General features: G+C 57.6%; 1 protein-coding gene across 5 annotated transcripts in view; it reads left to right on the forward strand.

Moving 5' to 3' along the window:
* MGRN1 (mahogunin ring finger 1) overlaps positions 1-17,994 on the forward strand; it is a 58,866-nt gene that overhangs the window by 35,710 nt on the left and 5,162 nt on the right. For 2 of the 5 annotated variants that reach the window (XM_044233673.1, XM_044233674.1), the window contains exons 7-16: positions 570-619; positions 2,849-2,896; positions 3,521-3,589; positions 5,574-5,733; positions 7,387-7,496; positions 9,696-9,761; positions 11,360-11,586; positions 12,950-13,067; positions 13,294-13,339; positions 14,674-14,772. In XM_044233673.1, coding sequence (XP_044089608.1) covers positions 570-619; positions 2,849-2,896; positions 3,521-3,589; positions 5,574-5,733; positions 7,387-7,496; positions 9,696-9,761; positions 11,360-11,586; positions 12,950-13,067; positions 13,294-13,339; positions 14,674-14,772 — 993 coding nt within the window. Of the gene's footprint in view, positions 1-569; positions 620-2,848; positions 2,897-3,520; positions 3,590-5,573; positions 5,734-7,386; positions 7,497-9,695; positions 9,762-11,359; positions 11,587-12,949; positions 13,068-13,293; positions 13,340-14,673; positions 14,773-17,174; positions 17,220-17,994 lie in introns of all 5 variants that reach the window. The other 3 variants (XM_044233675.1, XM_044233677.1, XM_044233676.1) reach the window with 3 other exon arrangements.

Below are 17,994 nucleotides of genomic sequence, written 5' to 3' on the forward strand. Positions count from 1 at the left end.
AGAAGTGATGAAAGACATTGGCTCAGCCCACTTAGCGCATTCAGGGCCATGGGGTTTAAGCCCCAAACTGTCTGTCTCGGGGCTGGGCTGCAGGGCCCTCTCTTCAGCTCCTTCTGACTCAGGAATTGCCAGCTGCCTGGCTCCCGCTGCAGAGACAGCAGCTAGCCAGGCCTCGGATTCTGGCGTCCACGCTCGGCAGCATGACAGAAAACAGCGGAGAGGGCATGGAGCAGGGCGGTCCCGTGCTGTGGGCTGTCAGCATGGCAGGCTGACATGGGAGCATGGGAGTGCCGAGTCCTGGCTTCTAAGCCGTGTCAGAATGTTCCTCTGTGCAGAGCCAGCAGGGGGCACTTTGAGGTGACTTTGGAGGAGGAATGGCTGGCAGGAGCAGACGGCCCCCCAGGCAGAGATAGGCGAGATGAGGACAATCCTCCCGTGGGTTTTGGGCTCCAAAACACCGGCTAGGAAGAGCATAGGGAAGCTCCCGCTAAGAAGCAGAAGTTCAGGGTGGGGGACAGAGGAGGGGTTGAGGCCAGCTCTGACCACTCCCTCCTCTCTCTCCCGGGCAGTTGTGGAAGTGACTGGCCATGCCCATGTGCTCTTGGCCGCCTTTGAAAAGGTAAGTGCCATCCTGCCCCTTAATGTGCCCGTGACCAGGGAGCATGGGTAGAAGGACGGTGTTCTGAGACTAGAAGTCTGAACTTGGGGTCTGGGCTTGACCACATGGGCTTCATGTCAGAGGCTCGGAGCAGAATGGGAGGCCTTCTGGTTCCTCTGGGCTCCAGGAGGCCGGGCCTCGAGGTAGCATCACCTTTGGGTTTTTGAAGGGCATCCGATGTATAGTGAGGGGGTGTGTTTTAGGGGGCCAGCCCCTTGGGAATGCCCTCTGACCTGCCCGCATGGACCTGGACACCCATGTGGAGGGCTGTCATCACAGACCAGCTTTTCTCTGGGATGTGTGGGAATCACCCAGGTTACCACCTCTCAGGACCCCTGCCTTTCCCACCAGGCCCACTGGAACCTCCCAGCCTGGCCTGGTCCTCACAGGTGTGTTCTGCCCTGCCTCCAAGTAGCTATGTCACCCGGTGCCACAGGCCTACGTTGACCTCACTCCCAACTGGGGCCTTTCAGACTTCAGGGGCAGACACTTGTGGTACTTAGTTCTCCAGTGTTGTGAGGACGGAACTAGGCCCCTTGTGTGAGGACGGAACTAGGCCCCTTGTTTGTTGTGTCCTTGGTGTGCAGTAGATGCTCAGTGAACCAATCCGCTCAGTGAACCAATTGCTGGGGGTCCACCATTGTCTGGCGTGGCCCTAGACCCTCTCTGGTGGCAGAGAGAAGACGTCCAGGCCCTCCTGGAGTCCCTGCGCTGAGGGTGCCTCATGTATAAAGAGACCATTTACATGTAAGCATTCACTTAGTATTACATTCCGCCTCATGTGTATTTGAACTTTGAGGTTTGACCCTTTCTTCTACGCAGACCCGAGTCCCCAGTCTCCCCAGCTGTTCATGTTTTGTGGCCACATTATGTAGGGTGCAGTGGGGAGAGAATGGTCAGTCTCACCATTGTTACTGCATGAGGCTGTCGTGGGGTCTAGGGATGGTTCTGGTTCCCCATCATTGCTGTTCGTGGGGGCCAAGCAGTTGTGTGTATGTGTTCATGTAGCAGGCAAGTGCCTGGCTGTGTTGGGAGGAGATCCCTGCTCCCCGAGACCCTTGCTGGAGGTAGTGGGTGTGTTCCCTGTTGGAAAATGTCATGACAGATGTCCCCCACCCCCAGGGCTCTTTGACACTGGCCTGCACCCTGCAGTGGTAAAGTGTTTCTGGCACCAGCCTGTGGCCTGGGTGGCCAAGGACCAGGGACCCCCATGAGGAAACCAGACTCAGGTTGCTATTTCTGGACTTTGCACTCCATACAGACCCCCAGCTTCCTCAGCCCATTGTGTGTCTGCGGCCTTGAGAGGTTGAGGGCAGCGCCCAGCTACTCCCATCGATCTGGTCTTTCCAGACTCCCCATGTGGCAGACACTTGTGGTACTTAGTTCAGGGAGTTAGGACAGCTGGGCCCAAGGCCCCTGTGGCCCATTTGTCCTGTGCTCCCTTGGGCCCCTGGGGCTGTGGTGGCACAGGGCACCTAGGCCAGAGGGTGGGCCTCTCCCTTGCCAGCTGCGCTCCCCAAGCCTGGCCTTGTTGGAAGAGATGGTGGCTGTTGGTTGTGTCTCTGGTGGGCCGGGTGGGCTGTCGATGGCCGGCTCCATCTGGACCTCTAGTTTAGAGTGCGAGGAGAGGCTACTTTCCTTCCGGACTCCGTTGCACTGCAGATGCCACTTGCTGGTCTCTGTGGATTATGAGGGGTAACTGGCCTTGTCACAAGATCTCAGGTCTTCACTAACCTCGACTTCTGGGTGGTGTGTTTCCCCAGATGCTACCAAACACCCTCCTTAGTTCTTAAGAGTATTTAGGGTTTGGGGCTTTTCTGTACACATATGTGTGTGCACGTTTGTCTTCTGAATGAAGCCAAGCCCTTTCTGGGTTAGAAGTGGGCTGTGCGAGTTCTTGCTGTCCAGGTGCTGCTGCTTGCTGCTGGGGGGCTCTGGGCTGTTGTCAGAACGTGCCTGATGGTCATAAACCTGAGTGTGCTTGACCCCTGCCTGGGGAGCTGGGAGGACCCAGGAGGCAGTCATCCAGGTAGTTTCGAGGCCCAGTTGGAGGACCCCATTTGGAGCGACCCGGCCGGGCTCTGTCCTTCAGCGGTGGAAGTGGAATGGCCAAGGAAGGGCCTTCAGCTTGCCGCTGGGAGTGCTCAGTGGCACAGCGTGGCTGAGTTAACCTGTCTGTCTTTCCTATAGCATGTCGACGGCAGCTTCTCTGTGAAACCTTTAAAGCAGAAGCAAATTGTAAGTCTGGTAGAAAAGTATCATGGCCCCTCTTGATTTAAAAAAGACACATAAACACACACAGACTCTGACTTTCCAGAGGGATCCTCTGGGCAGTCCGGGTCTATTGCATCGGGTGTGTGTGTGTGCCCACCAAGTTGCAGTACTGACCTGTAGCCCCAAGTCCTGTCCGGCTTGATAAGGTCTGTTCGCGTCCATAGGGCTACTTCTGAACATACCACTTCTGAACATAGTGTGAGGTCTGACTCTGGTCACTCTTGTGTGGCTGGTGACGGGTGGGTCCAAAGTGTTTTTTGTCTGGGGAGGGGGATGGTAAGGTGGGCACAGGGTAAGGTTGCCTGACCTGTATGCAGGTTGGCTCCATGCCCCCTGGTGAGCAGAACCACTGGGCTCCCCCCGCCCCCACCACCACATGGCCCCGGCTACTGGGTGGGTTGGGCAGGAAGCAGGTTCTCTGCCATTCTAGTACTGGGCCTACTTCCTGAGGAGCAGGTGGACAGAATTTCAAACCACACCTGCTCTGGACCCGAGCCCAGCCCCTAGGAAGTGGTGTTGGACCAGGTGCGTGCAGCGGAGCCCTTGAGTGGGAGCCGGCAGGTGCCCAGATTCCTCTCTGTTCTGCAGGTGGACCGGGTCAGCTACCTGCTGCAGGAGATCTATGGCATCGAGAACAAGAACAACCAGGAGACAAAGGTATGTGATTGTGCTGACATTTGCTGGGACTGCAAGAGGACTTCACTCCCCAGCTTCCTTTCCACCTGCATGGAAGAAGAATCCCAGAGGGACTTGCCCCCACCCTGCCCCCAGCCCTGGCTAGGGCCCTGTCAGCTGGTGGTAGATGAGCTAGTCCCCCATGTGCCTTCCCCAGGAGGCCTTGGGACCCCAGACTCCCATTTTACCTTAATTTTTTATTCTATTTTTATTTATTTTTTAAGATTTTGTTTATTGAGAAAGAGGTATTGATCACAAGCAGTGGGGAATGGTAGAGAGAGAAGCAGGGAGCCCAATGCGGGACTTGATCCTAGGACCCTGGGATGCAGATGCTTAATAGACTAAGCCACCCAGGTGCCCATTTTTTCTTAATTTTTCTTTTTTTTTTTTTTTTAAAGATTTTATTTATTTATTTGACAGAGAGAAATCACAAGTAGATGGAGAGGCAGGCAGAGAGAGAGAGAGGGAAGCAGGCTCCCTGCTGAGCAGAGAGCCCGACATGGGACTCGATCCCAGGACCCTGAGATCGTGACCTGAGCCGAAGGCAGCGGCTTAACCCACTGAGCCACCCAGGCGCCCTTTTCTTAATTTTTCAAAGTTAGTAGAGAGGGGCACCTGGCTCTTGGGGTCGGTGGGTATTCGATTCTTGATCTTGGGGTTATAGGTTCAAGCTCCCATTGGGAGTAGAGATGACTTAAAAATATTAACAGTAATGAATGAATAAATAGACGAGTTAACAGAGTCTGTAGGCATTTAGTTCTTTTTCCAGCAAATTCCCTGACTTGTTAACATCATTGGGTCGCCAACTGTCAGGTGGGGAGGGACAGCCTGGCATTAGGGCCCCTTCCCACCCCGTCAGGGTGAGCCACTGCTGCCCCTGCCAGCTCACCTGTCCCCCATCCGCAAGTAGCTGGAGCGTGTGGCTGACAGAGCCGTGGTCCTGGCCCGGCCAGGGTAGGGTGGCAGAGAATCAGCCTGTACCCTTGTCATCGTTTGAAAGGCACAGGGAAACTGTCATCTCTCTCTTTTTTTTTTTTTTTTTAAGATTTTATTTATTTATTTGACAGACAGAGATCACAAGTAGGCAGAGAGGCAGGCAGAAAAAGAGGAGGTTGCAGGCTCCCTGCTGAGCAGAGAGCCCAGTGTGGGGCTCGATCCCAGGACCCTGGGATTATGACCTGAGCCGAAGGCAGAGGCTTTAACCCACTGAGCCACCCAGGCGCTCCGTCATCTCTTCTTAAACGTTTTTGGAAGTCTTAACACACAAGCTTCTGGGACAGATGGGAGTGGCTGAAAGCCGGAAGTCAGGGCAGTTTGGTCAGGCCCCTGTTCTCCGAGGCGAGCTCTCAGTGTGCTTTGTGCGCTCACGCCGCAGGTGGCCCACTGTCCCTAAGCGGCCCGCGCGCACGTTTCCACCTTGACTGGCCGTCTGTCAGATCCGCTCCGTGCCCGATGGCACAGATCACGCGCTCACAGCGTAGCCACTTGGAAACAAGGGGGCAGAGCCAGCTTCCGGCCACACCTGGGGTATGGAAACAGGTGGTGGTGTTCGTGGACTCTTGATCCAGATGCTCATTAGATAAGTTAGACTTACTGGCTTTTTCCAGTTTCAGCCCAGTAAGTGGGTGCCCTGTGCAGGACATGATCTGAACTGTTGGGTCTTTCCCATGTTTTCTCTGTGGTTCTGAGGAGTAGAACGAGACCTGAGTGTTCTCGGTGGGGCACAGATCTTCGTCTCTGTCCTGGGGCGGGCACAGGCTGGGTCAGCTCTGGGCCGCGTCTCCTGAGGACTGCTGCTCCCCCGGGACCTTCCTCCGCTCACCTGGTTTCCCTCTCGGGAAGCCGGGGACAGCCAGCAGGGCGGCCAGGGACAGGAACACCTCCCTGCCCCACCCCTGTCCCAGCTCTCGCCTGAGTGTCGCCTTGGGAACCCGCCGACACTCAGACCCTCGGTGTCCCCCTGCAGCCCTCGGACGAGGAGAACAGCGACAACAGCAACGAGTGTGTGGTGTGCCTGTCAGACCTGCGGGACACGCTTATCCTGCCGTGCCGGCACCTGTGCCTGTGTAACTCATGCGCGGACACGCTGCGCTACCAGGCCAGCAACTGCCCCATCTGCCGGCTGCGTGAGTGGGGCCGGGGGTCTGTCAGCTGCCTGCCCTGGGCACAGCAAGCTTGGTGCCATACTGGGTGCGGGTGGTGGGGACCCACGGCGACCATGCTGGCACGTGCGCAGTTGACATCCTCCAAAATTTAGACTTTGGAGTTCATGGCGGTGGATGTGGCCGAGTGGGAGCTTGTGGTGAAATTGGAACTGGACAGACACTGGCCAGCAAATCCAGTCTTGAAGTGTTATGTGGAAAATGTTTTTTTGACTTAAAAAAAATAGTCCCAGTGAGGTGGAAAGCTGACTGGGGGATAGGTTTTTGGGAGCCCTGTAGACATTTTCTCCAAGTTAATTCCAATTCAAGTGTTTGTCGTCCTGTGGAGGGAATCTAAACATTTTCAGGGCAAAACAAATCCCACAGGGTCAAAATGAGCATCAGGTTGGTGGGTGGGTCCTGGCAGTGAGGGAGCCCAGGCTGCGGGAGAGAAGTGAGCCCACCCCGAGCGCTGTGGGTTTCCATTTGGCGGGGAAAGGATAGCTTTTTGGAGAAAGCCTTCCTGCCCTTTTACCCCTTGGTGCGCCAATCACGTCCCTGGGGCCGCCTGGGGTCCTCGTGCCTCGCCCTGCACCCCTGAGTCACTGCACAGCCGTGCGGCCCCAAGTGCCACACCTGTCTTGTCACTGTCTCGGGGCTCACAGCTAGTAAGGGGTGGGTGGGTCTAAACGGGTTGTCCTTCTGGGAGAGACAGCTGCGTGCAGGGGCCACAGGGCAGGCCGGGCATGTGGCAGTGGAGGATGAGGCTGTGGGGTCGTGGGGGTCCAGAGCCCAGCCCTGATGAGACCTCAGGGGTTGGTGGGGGAGCCTGCAGGGGGCTGGTGTGCCAGTCCTGGAGGGTCAGGCAGCAGGGCCAGTAGCCTCTCCTCTGTGAGGGACAGGTGAGGAGCTGGGAAGCAGGAGCTGAAGGCCAACCTTCCCCATGGACCCTGTCTCCTGGGCGTGGAGGCCCAGGGGCCCAGGTGGGCTGGGCGAGTTGGGCCGGAGCCCTTGTCTCTGAGCCACAGCCTGAGGCATCCGCCATCAGAGCTGTGGATGTGGGTGTCCCAGCGGGTGCTGGTAACAGTGTGCGGCTGTTGACAGTGTGTGTGACCTGCAGTTTTCATCAGTGTCACCCTCTTGTTAGGGAAGCTGATGGTCCAGGACGACCAGTAGCCTGCATCCTAACTTACTTTCCCAGTTGCTGCTGCTGGTTTTCCTGAGTAGAGATCGTCCTGTCAGGGCCGTTCACATACGTGTGTCTGCTTGCCCTTGGTATGATTTTCAGGAAGAGACTGGCCAGTGTCCAGGGCGCACTGGGTGCTTTTAGCTGGTCGCTAGGTATGACACAGATGTACCATCGTGTGCGTGGTCCAGGGTTTGGCCTGTGGGAGTCTCGTGGCACCCTGTCTGCTGCCCCAGAAGCTCTGCCTGAACCGAGGTCATACACTTGACCTCATTTGTCTCCCTTCTGGGCGTTCTTATGTGACTCTGTTTGCCTCTGATTTGGAGACGTAGCTTATTCTAGGACCTCCAATGGGGAGGGGGAGGTGGCCAATGTCCCTGGAGCCCGGAGGGGCTCCGTGGTGCTGGAATTGTCTGCCCCTTGCCTGATGTGATCTCTTTCCTCTGCCACAGCCTTCCGGGCCCTTTTGCAGATCCGGGCGGTGAGGAAGAAGCCCGGAGCCCTGTCCCCCGTCTCCTTCAGCCCTGTTCTGGCCCAGAGCATGGACCACGATGAGCATTCAGTAAGTGCCTTTTTCCTCTCTGTTGGGGGGGTGTGGGGCAGAGAGGAGGGTGTCTGGAGGAAGCTCCTGCCCACTTGCAGAGCCCATCAGGTGTCTGGATGCCCTCAGGGCTTAACTTCGTGTTAGGACGGCTTTAGGTTCCCAGTGGGGCCATGTCGTGAGGCCCTGGTTGGGGGCTGAAAGGAAAGGCAGGGCCATACTGTCTGCCTCTCCCTGCCTGCTGGCTCTCTCCATCCTCATCTGCCTGGTGGGCCAGCCTTGGTCCCCAGAGGTGGTGGTGAGGTTGAAGGGGTGACCTAGGCTGGGCCCAGTGAACCCCAGCTCTCGAGAGTGTTGTAGTTTCTCTGAGAACAAGGGCCATTTGATGGCATACAACCCTGCCTTGAATTTGAATATCCATCACCATCCTTCAACCTGCCAGACAGCCAGGGCCACTGTGTGGGTTCTAGGAGGTGAGGTCCCGCCCAGCAGATGCCTGTCACATGTCCCCCCCACATACTCTGCCCACAGAGAGGTGGTGCCCAGCCTGGACACGGGGGTCAGGGAGCGCCTTGACAGCCACCCACCTCACTTGCTTCCTGGGAAACTAAGGTAGAGCTTGTAGGCATGTGAGGAAGATGGACTTGGGCTTTGGGGAGAGAGATGGCTTTCTGGCTCAAGAGATAAGCAGACAGAGAGAGACGAAGAGACCCAGAACCATAGGAGGCAGAGACAGAGAAAGACATGGAGAGAGATGGGCAGAGACACAGAGTCACAGAGACATGGAGAGAGACCCAGACCTGGATGAGAGTAGGAAAGTAGGTACTGAGACATTGGCAGAGAGGCACGACGAGACAGATGGGGCAGGATGGGGAGGCTGGCGTGGGTGGGCGGGACAGGCAGGGGCAGCCCTAGGTCTGGAGCTCCTGGGCCCCAGCCGGCCACAGCTGTTTGCAGCCAGTGGGTCCATTGTTGGACTCAGTGATTCTTAGAGGAGAAGGACCCACACCCTGTGGTTCTTGCATCCACGAGATGGCCTTCTGCCCTGGGCCAGGGGGTGATGTGTTTGGCCTTTATGGTGATTCTGAATATTGGGCCAGTGTTTACAAGTCTGGACATTTCCTTAAGACTCAGATTTTTGGCTTATCTTTTGAAATTTGAAGCTGTGGTTGTGTACCTGGAGTAGACGCAAGGCCGCCTCGGAGGTGGGGTCCCCATCACCCCCACTCTTCCTGGCCACCCAGACTGTGTGTTTTGCCTGCTGGCTCCCTGTCAGTATCAGGGCTTCCTCCTTCTGAAACAGCCCTCCGGTGAATTTGGTGGTGTGCTGGATTTACGAACCCTGAGTATTTTTTCCAGCAATGCGGTTTTAGTGGAGAGAGGAGTGGCCCTAAGCTGTGATTTGTCCCTGGGATTGGAGTCCTTGTTCTGCGGGATGGGAGCTGGGGATGGATGGTGGGTTTTCTTACTGTTTGTGTGTGCCCCTTGCTCCCAGGCCCTGTCCTGGAGTCTGAGCATCCGGCCTGACCTTCCCACATTTACCCCTCTTATCCTGAGAGAGCCGAGATGCCACTCACACTGCTGGGCAGACGGGTTTGGGATGTATGCTTCACATGTCCCGGAGGGCCTGTGCCTTCCCCTACAGAGGGTTAAGGTAGCCGAATGAATGGGCTCCTGTGCTCCCCCACATTCCTGGTATAAGCGGTTTCCACGTAGTGCCACAGCGATCCCAGATTTTCTTTAGTGACACCATTAAGATCATCAAGGAGTGGGGGTGATTTGGGGCTGGTTTTTTATCCCGGCTGCTTCTAGTTGGATATTGGTGATAAGTTCCTGAGGCAGTCCTGAGCCTCCTAGAGGGACAGGGGGTGGTGTCCCTTTCCCCTGCTCAGCTGGGTCCACTGTGGGGAACGCCTAGCCAGCCTCATGCCCATGCTGGCCAGGACCACCTTCTTGGGGTGACCCAGGCCCTGAGTGGGCAGTGGGATAGGGACGGGCTTGACCAGCGGTAGAATTCCTGGGAGTTGCATTGATGCTGGGCCCAGGCCCTGCAGAGTGTGCACTTGGCCAGGTCCCCGGACTTCACATGCAGGTCACACTTGCCAAGCACAGGCTCCTGGCACCCCTAGAGGCCAGCAAACCTGGGAGGCCCCCAGCCCGCCAGCTCCAGCGCCGTTTGGGGGGTGGCAGTCGTAAAACGTATGATTTTTATCTTGACAGTGTCCCTTTAAAAAATCAAAGGCGCACCCCGCCTCACTGGCCAGCAAGAAACCTAAAAGGGAAACAGTAAGTGTGTTTGGCCCTATGGCCACATCTTTGCCCCGTGCCTTAATGATTCAACCAATGACAACTGTGGGAAGTCATTTTCACCCCAGGCTAACGTGTTTGGTTAATTTAATCTGTCAAATCCACTCTCCCCAGTCCTGGCGTCCCTGCCCCGGAAGGGAGTTTTGTGGAACAAGCAAAGCTCAAGGTCTGTCGGCTAAAAGCCAGTGTCTCTGACCCCTGCTGTCAGGCGGCAACAGCGCCGGCCTCGGGCCGCCCCTTCTCGCCAGCTCTGCTTCTGCCCGTGGTCCCCAGTGGCCTCGTTTCCCTTTTTTTTCTTGCTGGCAGTGGAATGATGTTGGAGGTGGAACTCACTTGCTGCTAGTTTTTGCAAACTGTCTTCCTCACGCTTGCTTGTCGTCCCGCATCCCCTGCTCTTTCCCCCTTGGATGTTAGCTCTTTGGGCCAAGGATGTGGTTTTCTGGCATTTTCCCTGCATCTCAGGGAGCAGGCAGGGGCCTCTACCTGGGCCTCTACTGACCCTCTTGGTCCCTTGGCAGAACTTAGGTGGAAGTCCCTGGAAGCCCAGCCCCGAGATGGAGGTTTTTCCAGTTTGGAGGATGAGGAGGTTCATAGTATTACTGGCCTTTAAGTGGAAGGCGCGTTGAGAGCAGATGCAAGGCTCCATGGGCCCAGGTGACCAGGGGACTCAGGAGGTGCTTGCTGAGGGCAGGGAATTCTTACCCTGGCTCCTCTGCCTTCCCTTGGTCCCATCGCCACCCTGGAAGGCAGCCCTCCCGTCCTCCCAGCAGAGCGGGCATGCAGGCGGGGGCTTCATCCTGGGAGCACTGCTGGGCATTTGCCCTTCGCCTTATGTAGTGAGAGCGAGGCAGGTGGCTGTCCCACCTGCACAACAGCCTGAGGGCCTAACATCTCCCAGCAGCTGGGCGTCTCCCCACGCTAACCCTAAAGCGAGACTCAGACTATTGATTTGCTCCACTCCTAGCAAGAGGAAAGACTGGTTCTGAACCAGGGGTGCCCATTAGAACCATCTGGAACACGTGTCCCCCTCCGTGGATGCTTGTTCCAGGCACACAGAGGATCTCGAGTTGGGCCAGATGCCTGTGTTGGGCAAAGTTCCCTGTGGGGCCAGGCCCTCCCTGGTCTAGAACACACGCAGCTCTACTGGCCTCTCCCGCCTTTGGCATGGCTTTGCTCTCCACCCGCTCCTGAGCCTCCTTTCTCTCTCTGAGTCCTCACTCTCCACCCATGCCAGGCAGAACAGAAAGCCAGGTAGGGGCTGGCCGAGACCAAAGTGGGGGCTCTTCTAGGTGGCCTCTTCCTTCATCTGCGGCAGAGTGGGCCATTCGGGGATCCAAGGCTGCGTGCTGAGGGATGGCGGAGGGAGCCCTGGGGAGGTGCTCTGGAGTTCTGGGCGCCCCTCTGAGGGAGGGGGATTTAGGTCCCTGGAAGGTGGAGTGGACAGGAGATGATCAGAAGGCAGGTTCGGGGGAATAGCATGTCCCTGGGGCACAAGGCCAGCATCTAGGGCTTTGTGGCCCAGGGCAGCGGACAGGGAGTGTGGCCATCCCATCCCTCACCCACTCTTGTCCTCACAGAGCTCTGACAGCATCCCACCTGGCTATGAGCCCATCTCCTTACTTGAGGCGCTCAACGGCCTTCGGGCCATCTCCCCGGCCATCCCTTCAGCCCCCCTTTATGAAGAGATCACCTACTCAGGCGTCTCAGATGGCCTGTCCCAGGCCAGTTGTCCACTTGCGGGGATGGATCGAATCCTGGAAAGCAGCCACCAGAAGGGCAAGCCAAGGAGCAAATCCCCTGACAGGTGAGGCTGGTGCCGGGATTCCCTCTGGGGTGTGGTACATGGGAACCCACATGTCTGCTCCGTGGCGAGGGTTGGGGAAGCATCTGGTATCATGTAAGAAGTGCAAAGCAGGGGGCCTCCTGGGTGGCTTAGTTTGTTCATGATCTGACTTCAGCTCAGGTCATGATCCTGGGATCCCGGGATGCCGGGATCGGGCTCCACGCTCCGTGGGGAGTCTGCTTGAGATTCTCTGTCGCTCTCCCCCTGCTCACATGCACGCTCCCTCACTCTAAATAAATATAATACTAAAAAAATAAAGAAGTACAAAGCCGATGTATTTGCAGCATTAGTTTTAGAATGTTTTGTTGGGTGACTCACCAGAATGACTCCCAGAACCAGTAGCAGGTTAGATTACAGCTAAGGTCCGTTATAGCAAAGGACACAGAGCACAGCAGCTGGAAAGATGCCCTGGGAGAGGCCACGAGTGCCCAGCGTCCTTCCCTGTCCCAGGCCACACAGGACACAGTGGGAGCCCCCTGAGTCTCAGGGTCCCGGGACATCCTGAGGGCTGTCGCATGGGCACATCCTCCTGGGTGAACAGCTGTGGCACCAAACCTGGGCCGCCATGAAACCAGGAGCATGTTGGCGCCCTTGTTGTGCCCAACAAGCAGAGTCTGGTCACGCTTCTGCTAGACAGATGCGAGACATGTGCTCCCTCTCATCACACGTGTGTTTATTTTTTAACTTAAATTCAAGTTAGTTTCAGAGGAAGGGTTCAGTGGCTTGTTGGTTGTACACAGCACCCTGTGCTCATTCCGTCACCCGCCCGCCTTCCTGCCCGGCCCCTAGTCGCCTCACCTGACCCACCTCCCCTCCAGCAACCTCCGCTTTGTTCCGTGATTAAGAGTCACATGGTTTGTTTCCCTTTCTGATTTTATCTTATTTTTTTCTCCCTTCCCCTATGATCCTCTGTTTTGTTTCTTGAATTCCACATATTACTTGCTCTGCACAATACCCTTGGTTTCTTCACGGGTTCTGTTTTAAGAAAAGGTGGAAGTTTTGTAAAACCCCCCACGCCACAGCGACTTGCACACGTGGCCAGGCCCCTCCAGATCCAGAAAGAAGCATGGGGTTTCTCCTGCCCCCGTCCCCTGCCTCCCACTTTGGGCTTTACCGCTGTGATGCCCTCCTCCCCCTGGAACCACAGAGCCGGGGTCAGGCCCGTGCCTCCGAGACTGTCCAGCCGCCGTCTCTACTGGCGAACATGCCTCCCCCCGGCCCTCGGGGTGTGCAATCTCACCCACGGTTACCATTGGCCGTGGTGGGCTGGTGTTTATCCTCCATACTTCCTCCTGTCCTTCCCTCCCGTCTTCTCTGTCCCCAGCACCCTGCGGTCTCCGTCGTCCCCCATCCACGAAGAGGATGAGGAGAAGCTGTCCCAGGACTCAGACGCCCCTCCCCCGCTGAGTGGGGCAGGGCTGGCGCTGAGCAGCTCCCCCGAGGTGAGCCCCTTCTGTCACCCTGTCCCCAATGCCTGTGGGGGTGGACTCCAGACCTGGGGCGAAGTGTGCCCCGGTCCCCCTCCGCCACTTGCTCATGGGCCAGCCTCGGCCGGTTTCCTTATCTGGAGGGTGCGCCTCGTTTCGGGGGGAGGGGGGGGGTGGCTGTGCGGGAAATCCCAGGCTGGCAGCTCCGGAGCTGCAGGCGCTCTTTGTCCTTGTCTCCTAGAGCTTTGTCACAGAGGAGGCGGACGAGGCAGCGGCCCTGAAGCAAGGTAAGCCCTCTGCCTGAGGAACGTGTGCGGCCTCACTGTAGGGCGGCCTCCCGGGAGGCTTTGCTGTGGTTCTGGGGAGCGCAGGCTGGCTCCCTCCTGGGCGTCCCGCACTCCTTACTGCAGGCTCTCCCCATGCACAGCCCCCCGCCGGCTTGGTTTTCCTTCACGCCCAGCCAGTGCTTTGCAGCGGCCGTCATTCCACAGGCAGCCAGCTGCTCCTGTGTGTCCCGTACGGGCTGCCCCTCTGGTGCCTGGAGAGACTCAGGCTCCCTCCTGGGGCTGTGTGCTGGACTGCCTGGTACACAGCTTAGCCAGGCCCCTCCTCTGCGTGTCCCTGGGTCTGCCTTGCACCTGTCCGGAGTGGTGGGGTTTAGCACAGAGAGCCTGCTGGGGCTTGAGTCCCACCTGCCACTAACAGGCCCTGACCTCCCAGTGGTTGTGGTATATAATGGGGTGCCTCCCCGGCCTCCCTCTGCTGGCTTGGGGGGCCTGGCAGGAGGCTCACAGCCATTTTTTAAAAAAGATTTTATTCGTTTATTTATTTGACAGAGAGAAAACAAGCAGAAGGAGGGGCAGAGGGAAAAGCAGGCTCCCAGCAGAGCGGGGAGCCTGATGTGGGGCTCCGTCCCAGGACCCTGGGATCATGACCTGAGCCGAAGGCAAATGCTTTATGGCTGAACCACCCTGGCCCCCCCCACCCAGCCATTTAATTGGGAGGTGACAGGCAGAAAGTAGCCGTGGCTGGCTGGCTGTCTGGCATGGTAGAGACCCTGGAGTAACCTGCATTCACCCTGTTGCTGTGACCGCCTCCTCACCAGCAGGCTCCCCAGCCAGCATCGTGCTACAGTGATGCGTGGCCCTCCCAGGAGCAGGCTCCCCACCTCAGAATGGGCCTGACCCTCTCTTGTTATTCCTTCCTTCCTGGGCAGAGCCTGTGCCTGTCCCAGGGCCCAGGACCCCCTTCTGCCGGAGGGGACCTGCCGCTCCTGTCTGCACGCGGGCCACACTAGCTCCCCACTGCAGGACTCGTGGCCCAGGTGGAAGGAGAAGCAGGAGACGTTCAATCTATTACCTTCTTGTTTTTGTAAACAGGAGTATGTAGTGTTTCTGTCCTGAAGAACAAAACCCCAAGCAGGGTTGGGAGAGGAGAGTCGTGAAGAAGAGCAAACCTTGGCCTCTCAGGCCCTGAGCGCAGAGGAGGGAGCGGGGGTAGGGTCTGGCCCGCAGCTGCTGCAGAGCCCTCAGGGAGGGAAGACAGGCTCCTGGGGATCCTGACCAGAGGGTCAATGACCACCTTCCGCCTATAGGCCTCTGACCTGCCCCGTCCTCTGCAGGGAGCCGAGTGCCATCCTTCGAGAATGTCCTACAGGACGGCAGCCCTGAGGCCTGCAGCCACGGCCAGCCCCGCCTGCCTGCCGATGTCTACCTGCCAGGTAACCGCACTGGGCATTCCACATGGACTGTCCAGTGACTGTCCCCATGGAGCTGGGGGTCTGGCTGGACTGGTCATGGAGGGGCTGGCTTGTCAGGAGCCCAGGTCTCTCTCCCTGGCTCTACCCATGCTCCTTCCATTGACCCCAAAGCACAGCCAGACCCTGGCCACACAGTCAACCCGTGCGGCCGCTTGCTGTCTGGGTCAGGGCCTGTGCGTGAGGCCCCTTCACACCTAGAGCCACTTTAGTGTCAGGAAGGCCGGAGGGACTGCTTGTCCTTCTTTCCATCCACTTCCTGCTTGGGGCCTGGTAGGCAGATGTAGCCCCACTGCTATCTCCCACTCTTACTTCACCCATGGGCCCAGTAGGCCCTGTTTGGGTACCCCAACAGCAGGGCCTCGGCCCCAGGGAGCTACACACACAAAGCCACCTGCGTGCCCCAGGCCTGACGAAAGGCCTCCAGTCCTCTGCCTCCTGCCTGAGGGGCTGACGCGGCCCAGGTGAAGCCGCACATCGCAAGCCGGGGCTGGGAGGCCAGGTGGGGTGCCAGGCATCTGCAAGGCCCAAGGGCAGTGGGGGAAGGGCCTTTGCTTCTCTGCCCCCAACCTTTTAAAAGATTTATTTATTTATTTATTTGACAGACAGAGATCACAAGTAGGCAGAGAGGCAGGCAGAGAGAGAGAGAGAGGAGGAAGTAGGCTCCCTGCTGAGCCCTATGTGGGACTTGATCCCAGGACCCTGGGATCATGACCTGAGCCAAAGGCAGAGGCTTTAACCCACTGACCCACCCAGGTGCCCCTCTTCCCCCCTTTTTCAAAGGCTTCTGCTCCCCTGCTGGCTGCCCCCAACTCCTTTCTTCTTTGTTCCTGTGGGTCAAGATACTCAGCTTTAAGTCCTGGGCTCCAAAGATGGGGACAGGAGTCGGGGGCCCTCAGAGACTTGTGCCTGCTGCCTGTTAAGATACCATCTGAGGATCTAAAATCAAGATAAATAGCCATTATGCCCTCAAAGTTTGGCTGGTGCCATGTGGCTCGGAAGCCCCTTTGCTCTGCTGCCTGCCCTAGTTCTCGGTGACCCGTGCAGCGGGCCTGGCTGTGATGTGCTTTGGTTTGAAGGTGTATTGTCCTGCCCACCTCAGCATCTGGATAAGCAGTGGGCTGTGCAGACAGAGGGTCCGGTTAGCCTAGAGGGTGGCACGGTCATCGGGTAGCAAGGGCAGTAAGTGCCATCAGTACTTATGGCCCCCTACCCAAGAGAAACCCATGGGTGAAAGCCATGTTTAGGACCAGCGTCCTATAGAGCAACAGAAAATTCCAGTAAATTCTTTCAAGGAACCTCAGTGATTTCCATATAATTACAAGCTGGAGGGGGGGATGGGGAGAGCCCAGAGAGGGACTTCCTAGAAGCACAAGCAGGAATTGTGATCCTGTGGTTGAAGGGATACCTTGAGCACACCCAGCAGTGCCAGCCCCTGCTCCGCGATGTCTGGATGTCAGAACGGGACACCAGGCTCTCTGCCTCTCTCACCCCCCAACCCCAGGCCAGTGATGTGCCTCCTTCAGCTCCACAGGTAGGGGGGGCAGGCCAGTTGTGGAGGGGCTGACGGAGAGGCTGAAATATGTTTGGGGCAGCAGAAGCCGGAATCCAGCCACAGAGCTGTGGGCCCACTGGAGCCCACAGGGAGGGCGATGCTGCGGCTCTGGGGCCCACACCCCCTACCCCCTGGCTTGTGCACATTGTGTGCTGTGCCCTGGGCACCGCCATGTGCATTGAGGGGCTGCTCCCCACGGGCATTGCTGATGGTACCTGGGGGCTGGGCAGGGGGCCTTGCAGACGTGCATACCATCATAAGCATACGTGTGTGTACCTGTCTTCCTTTATTCCTGAGCTGGCACATTCTATTCTGCTATGGGGTCTCCTTTAGCAAAGAATGCTAAATGTCTTCCACATCGGGGTGGTTCGAGAACAGGGATGTGCACACGGGTGTCTTTGTTCTTTATGGCAGCTGCACAGCTGTCCCTGGAGGGACAGGCACAGTGTAGCGAACCTTCGTGTTCTCGGTGTTGATAGGGGGATTATGAGGAGGCTGGGAAGATCCGTGTGGGAAAGCTAGATGTGGGCGGTCATGTGGGGTGGGGGTCCCCCCGGGATTCCCTTTCCTCAAGGTGAACCCCACCTGCCCTGACCTCTGCCCTGTGCGCGCTTCCCTGGGCTGAGTCCCTCTGTGTTGTTGGGCTGTGGCCCGTGCTCTGTTCTCTTTGTTTCAGCACGTGAGTCTGGGCATTTAGTCCCATGTGTCCCCCCCAGGCAGTCTTGTCGTAAAGCAGTGCATTCGCTGCAGAATGTGCGGGTCTGTCAGTGCTTTGCTAACTGAGCTTCCATCTCTCTCCTCCTCTGCACAGCCCTGGGGCCTGACTCCTGCTCTGTTGGTATAGAGGAGTAAGCTGGTACGTGATCTTCTGCATCCGTGTCGCGGGGTGGCTGTGAGGGGCATCCTAGATGGTGCTGGACTGAGGACCTCCCAGCTGCCTCTCCCTCTCCTGCTCCCTCCCTGCGGGTGCCTTGCCCTTTTCTGGGCTGCTTCCATGTCCGTGTCTTCCCTGGGGTCTTGAATTCTGAATCCAGAACTCTCCAAACGTGCTACACCTTTGCTCCTAAGAGGTGGTCCCTAGGGATATGACACTGGCCAACTTTTGGAGCCGGTGCTCTTTCTCTCTGGACTAGGTGGCCCAGGCAGGCTTTGTTAGCCTTAAGTCCCAGGAATGGTGACTTAGTCCTTGCTGAGACACCCCTGTTGCTGCTGACTAATCTGTCTCCAGCCTACCTGTGGAACTTTCTGGAATACCAGCACATGGCTGAAATCTGTGTACTAGGAAGCCATGGGAGGTTGACCTCTCCCTGACTAGGAAATGCCCTCTACCTGGGTGACCTTGCCGAACGACCGTTCCATGGAAGGTCATTCAGAGCGCCAGCCGGACGGGTGACTGCGTTTAGGACCTTCTTCCCCTCCTTCACGTGACAGTAGTGGTTCTGGAAGTCCGGTGGTGGAGAAGCCGGTGCCTTCAGTGGCCCACGCTTTCCCAGACGTGCGTGGGGTGGAGTGCTCCAGCAGAGTCCCCGGCCCATCCTGGCAGTGAGGGCCCAGCAGCCCCTGCGGGGAGATGCGCCCCAGGCTGGTGTGCGGCCTTCCTCCTGGCCAGCTGTCCCGAGCTTCCGTATCTG

This window comes from Neovison vison, chromosome 14 (genome assembly GCF_020171115.1).
Source record: "Neovison vison isolate M4711 chromosome 14, ASM_NN_V1, whole genome shotgun sequence".
In the NCBI taxonomy this organism is placed as follows: domain Eukaryota; kingdom Metazoa; phylum Chordata; class Mammalia; order Carnivora; family Mustelidae; genus Neogale; species Neogale vison.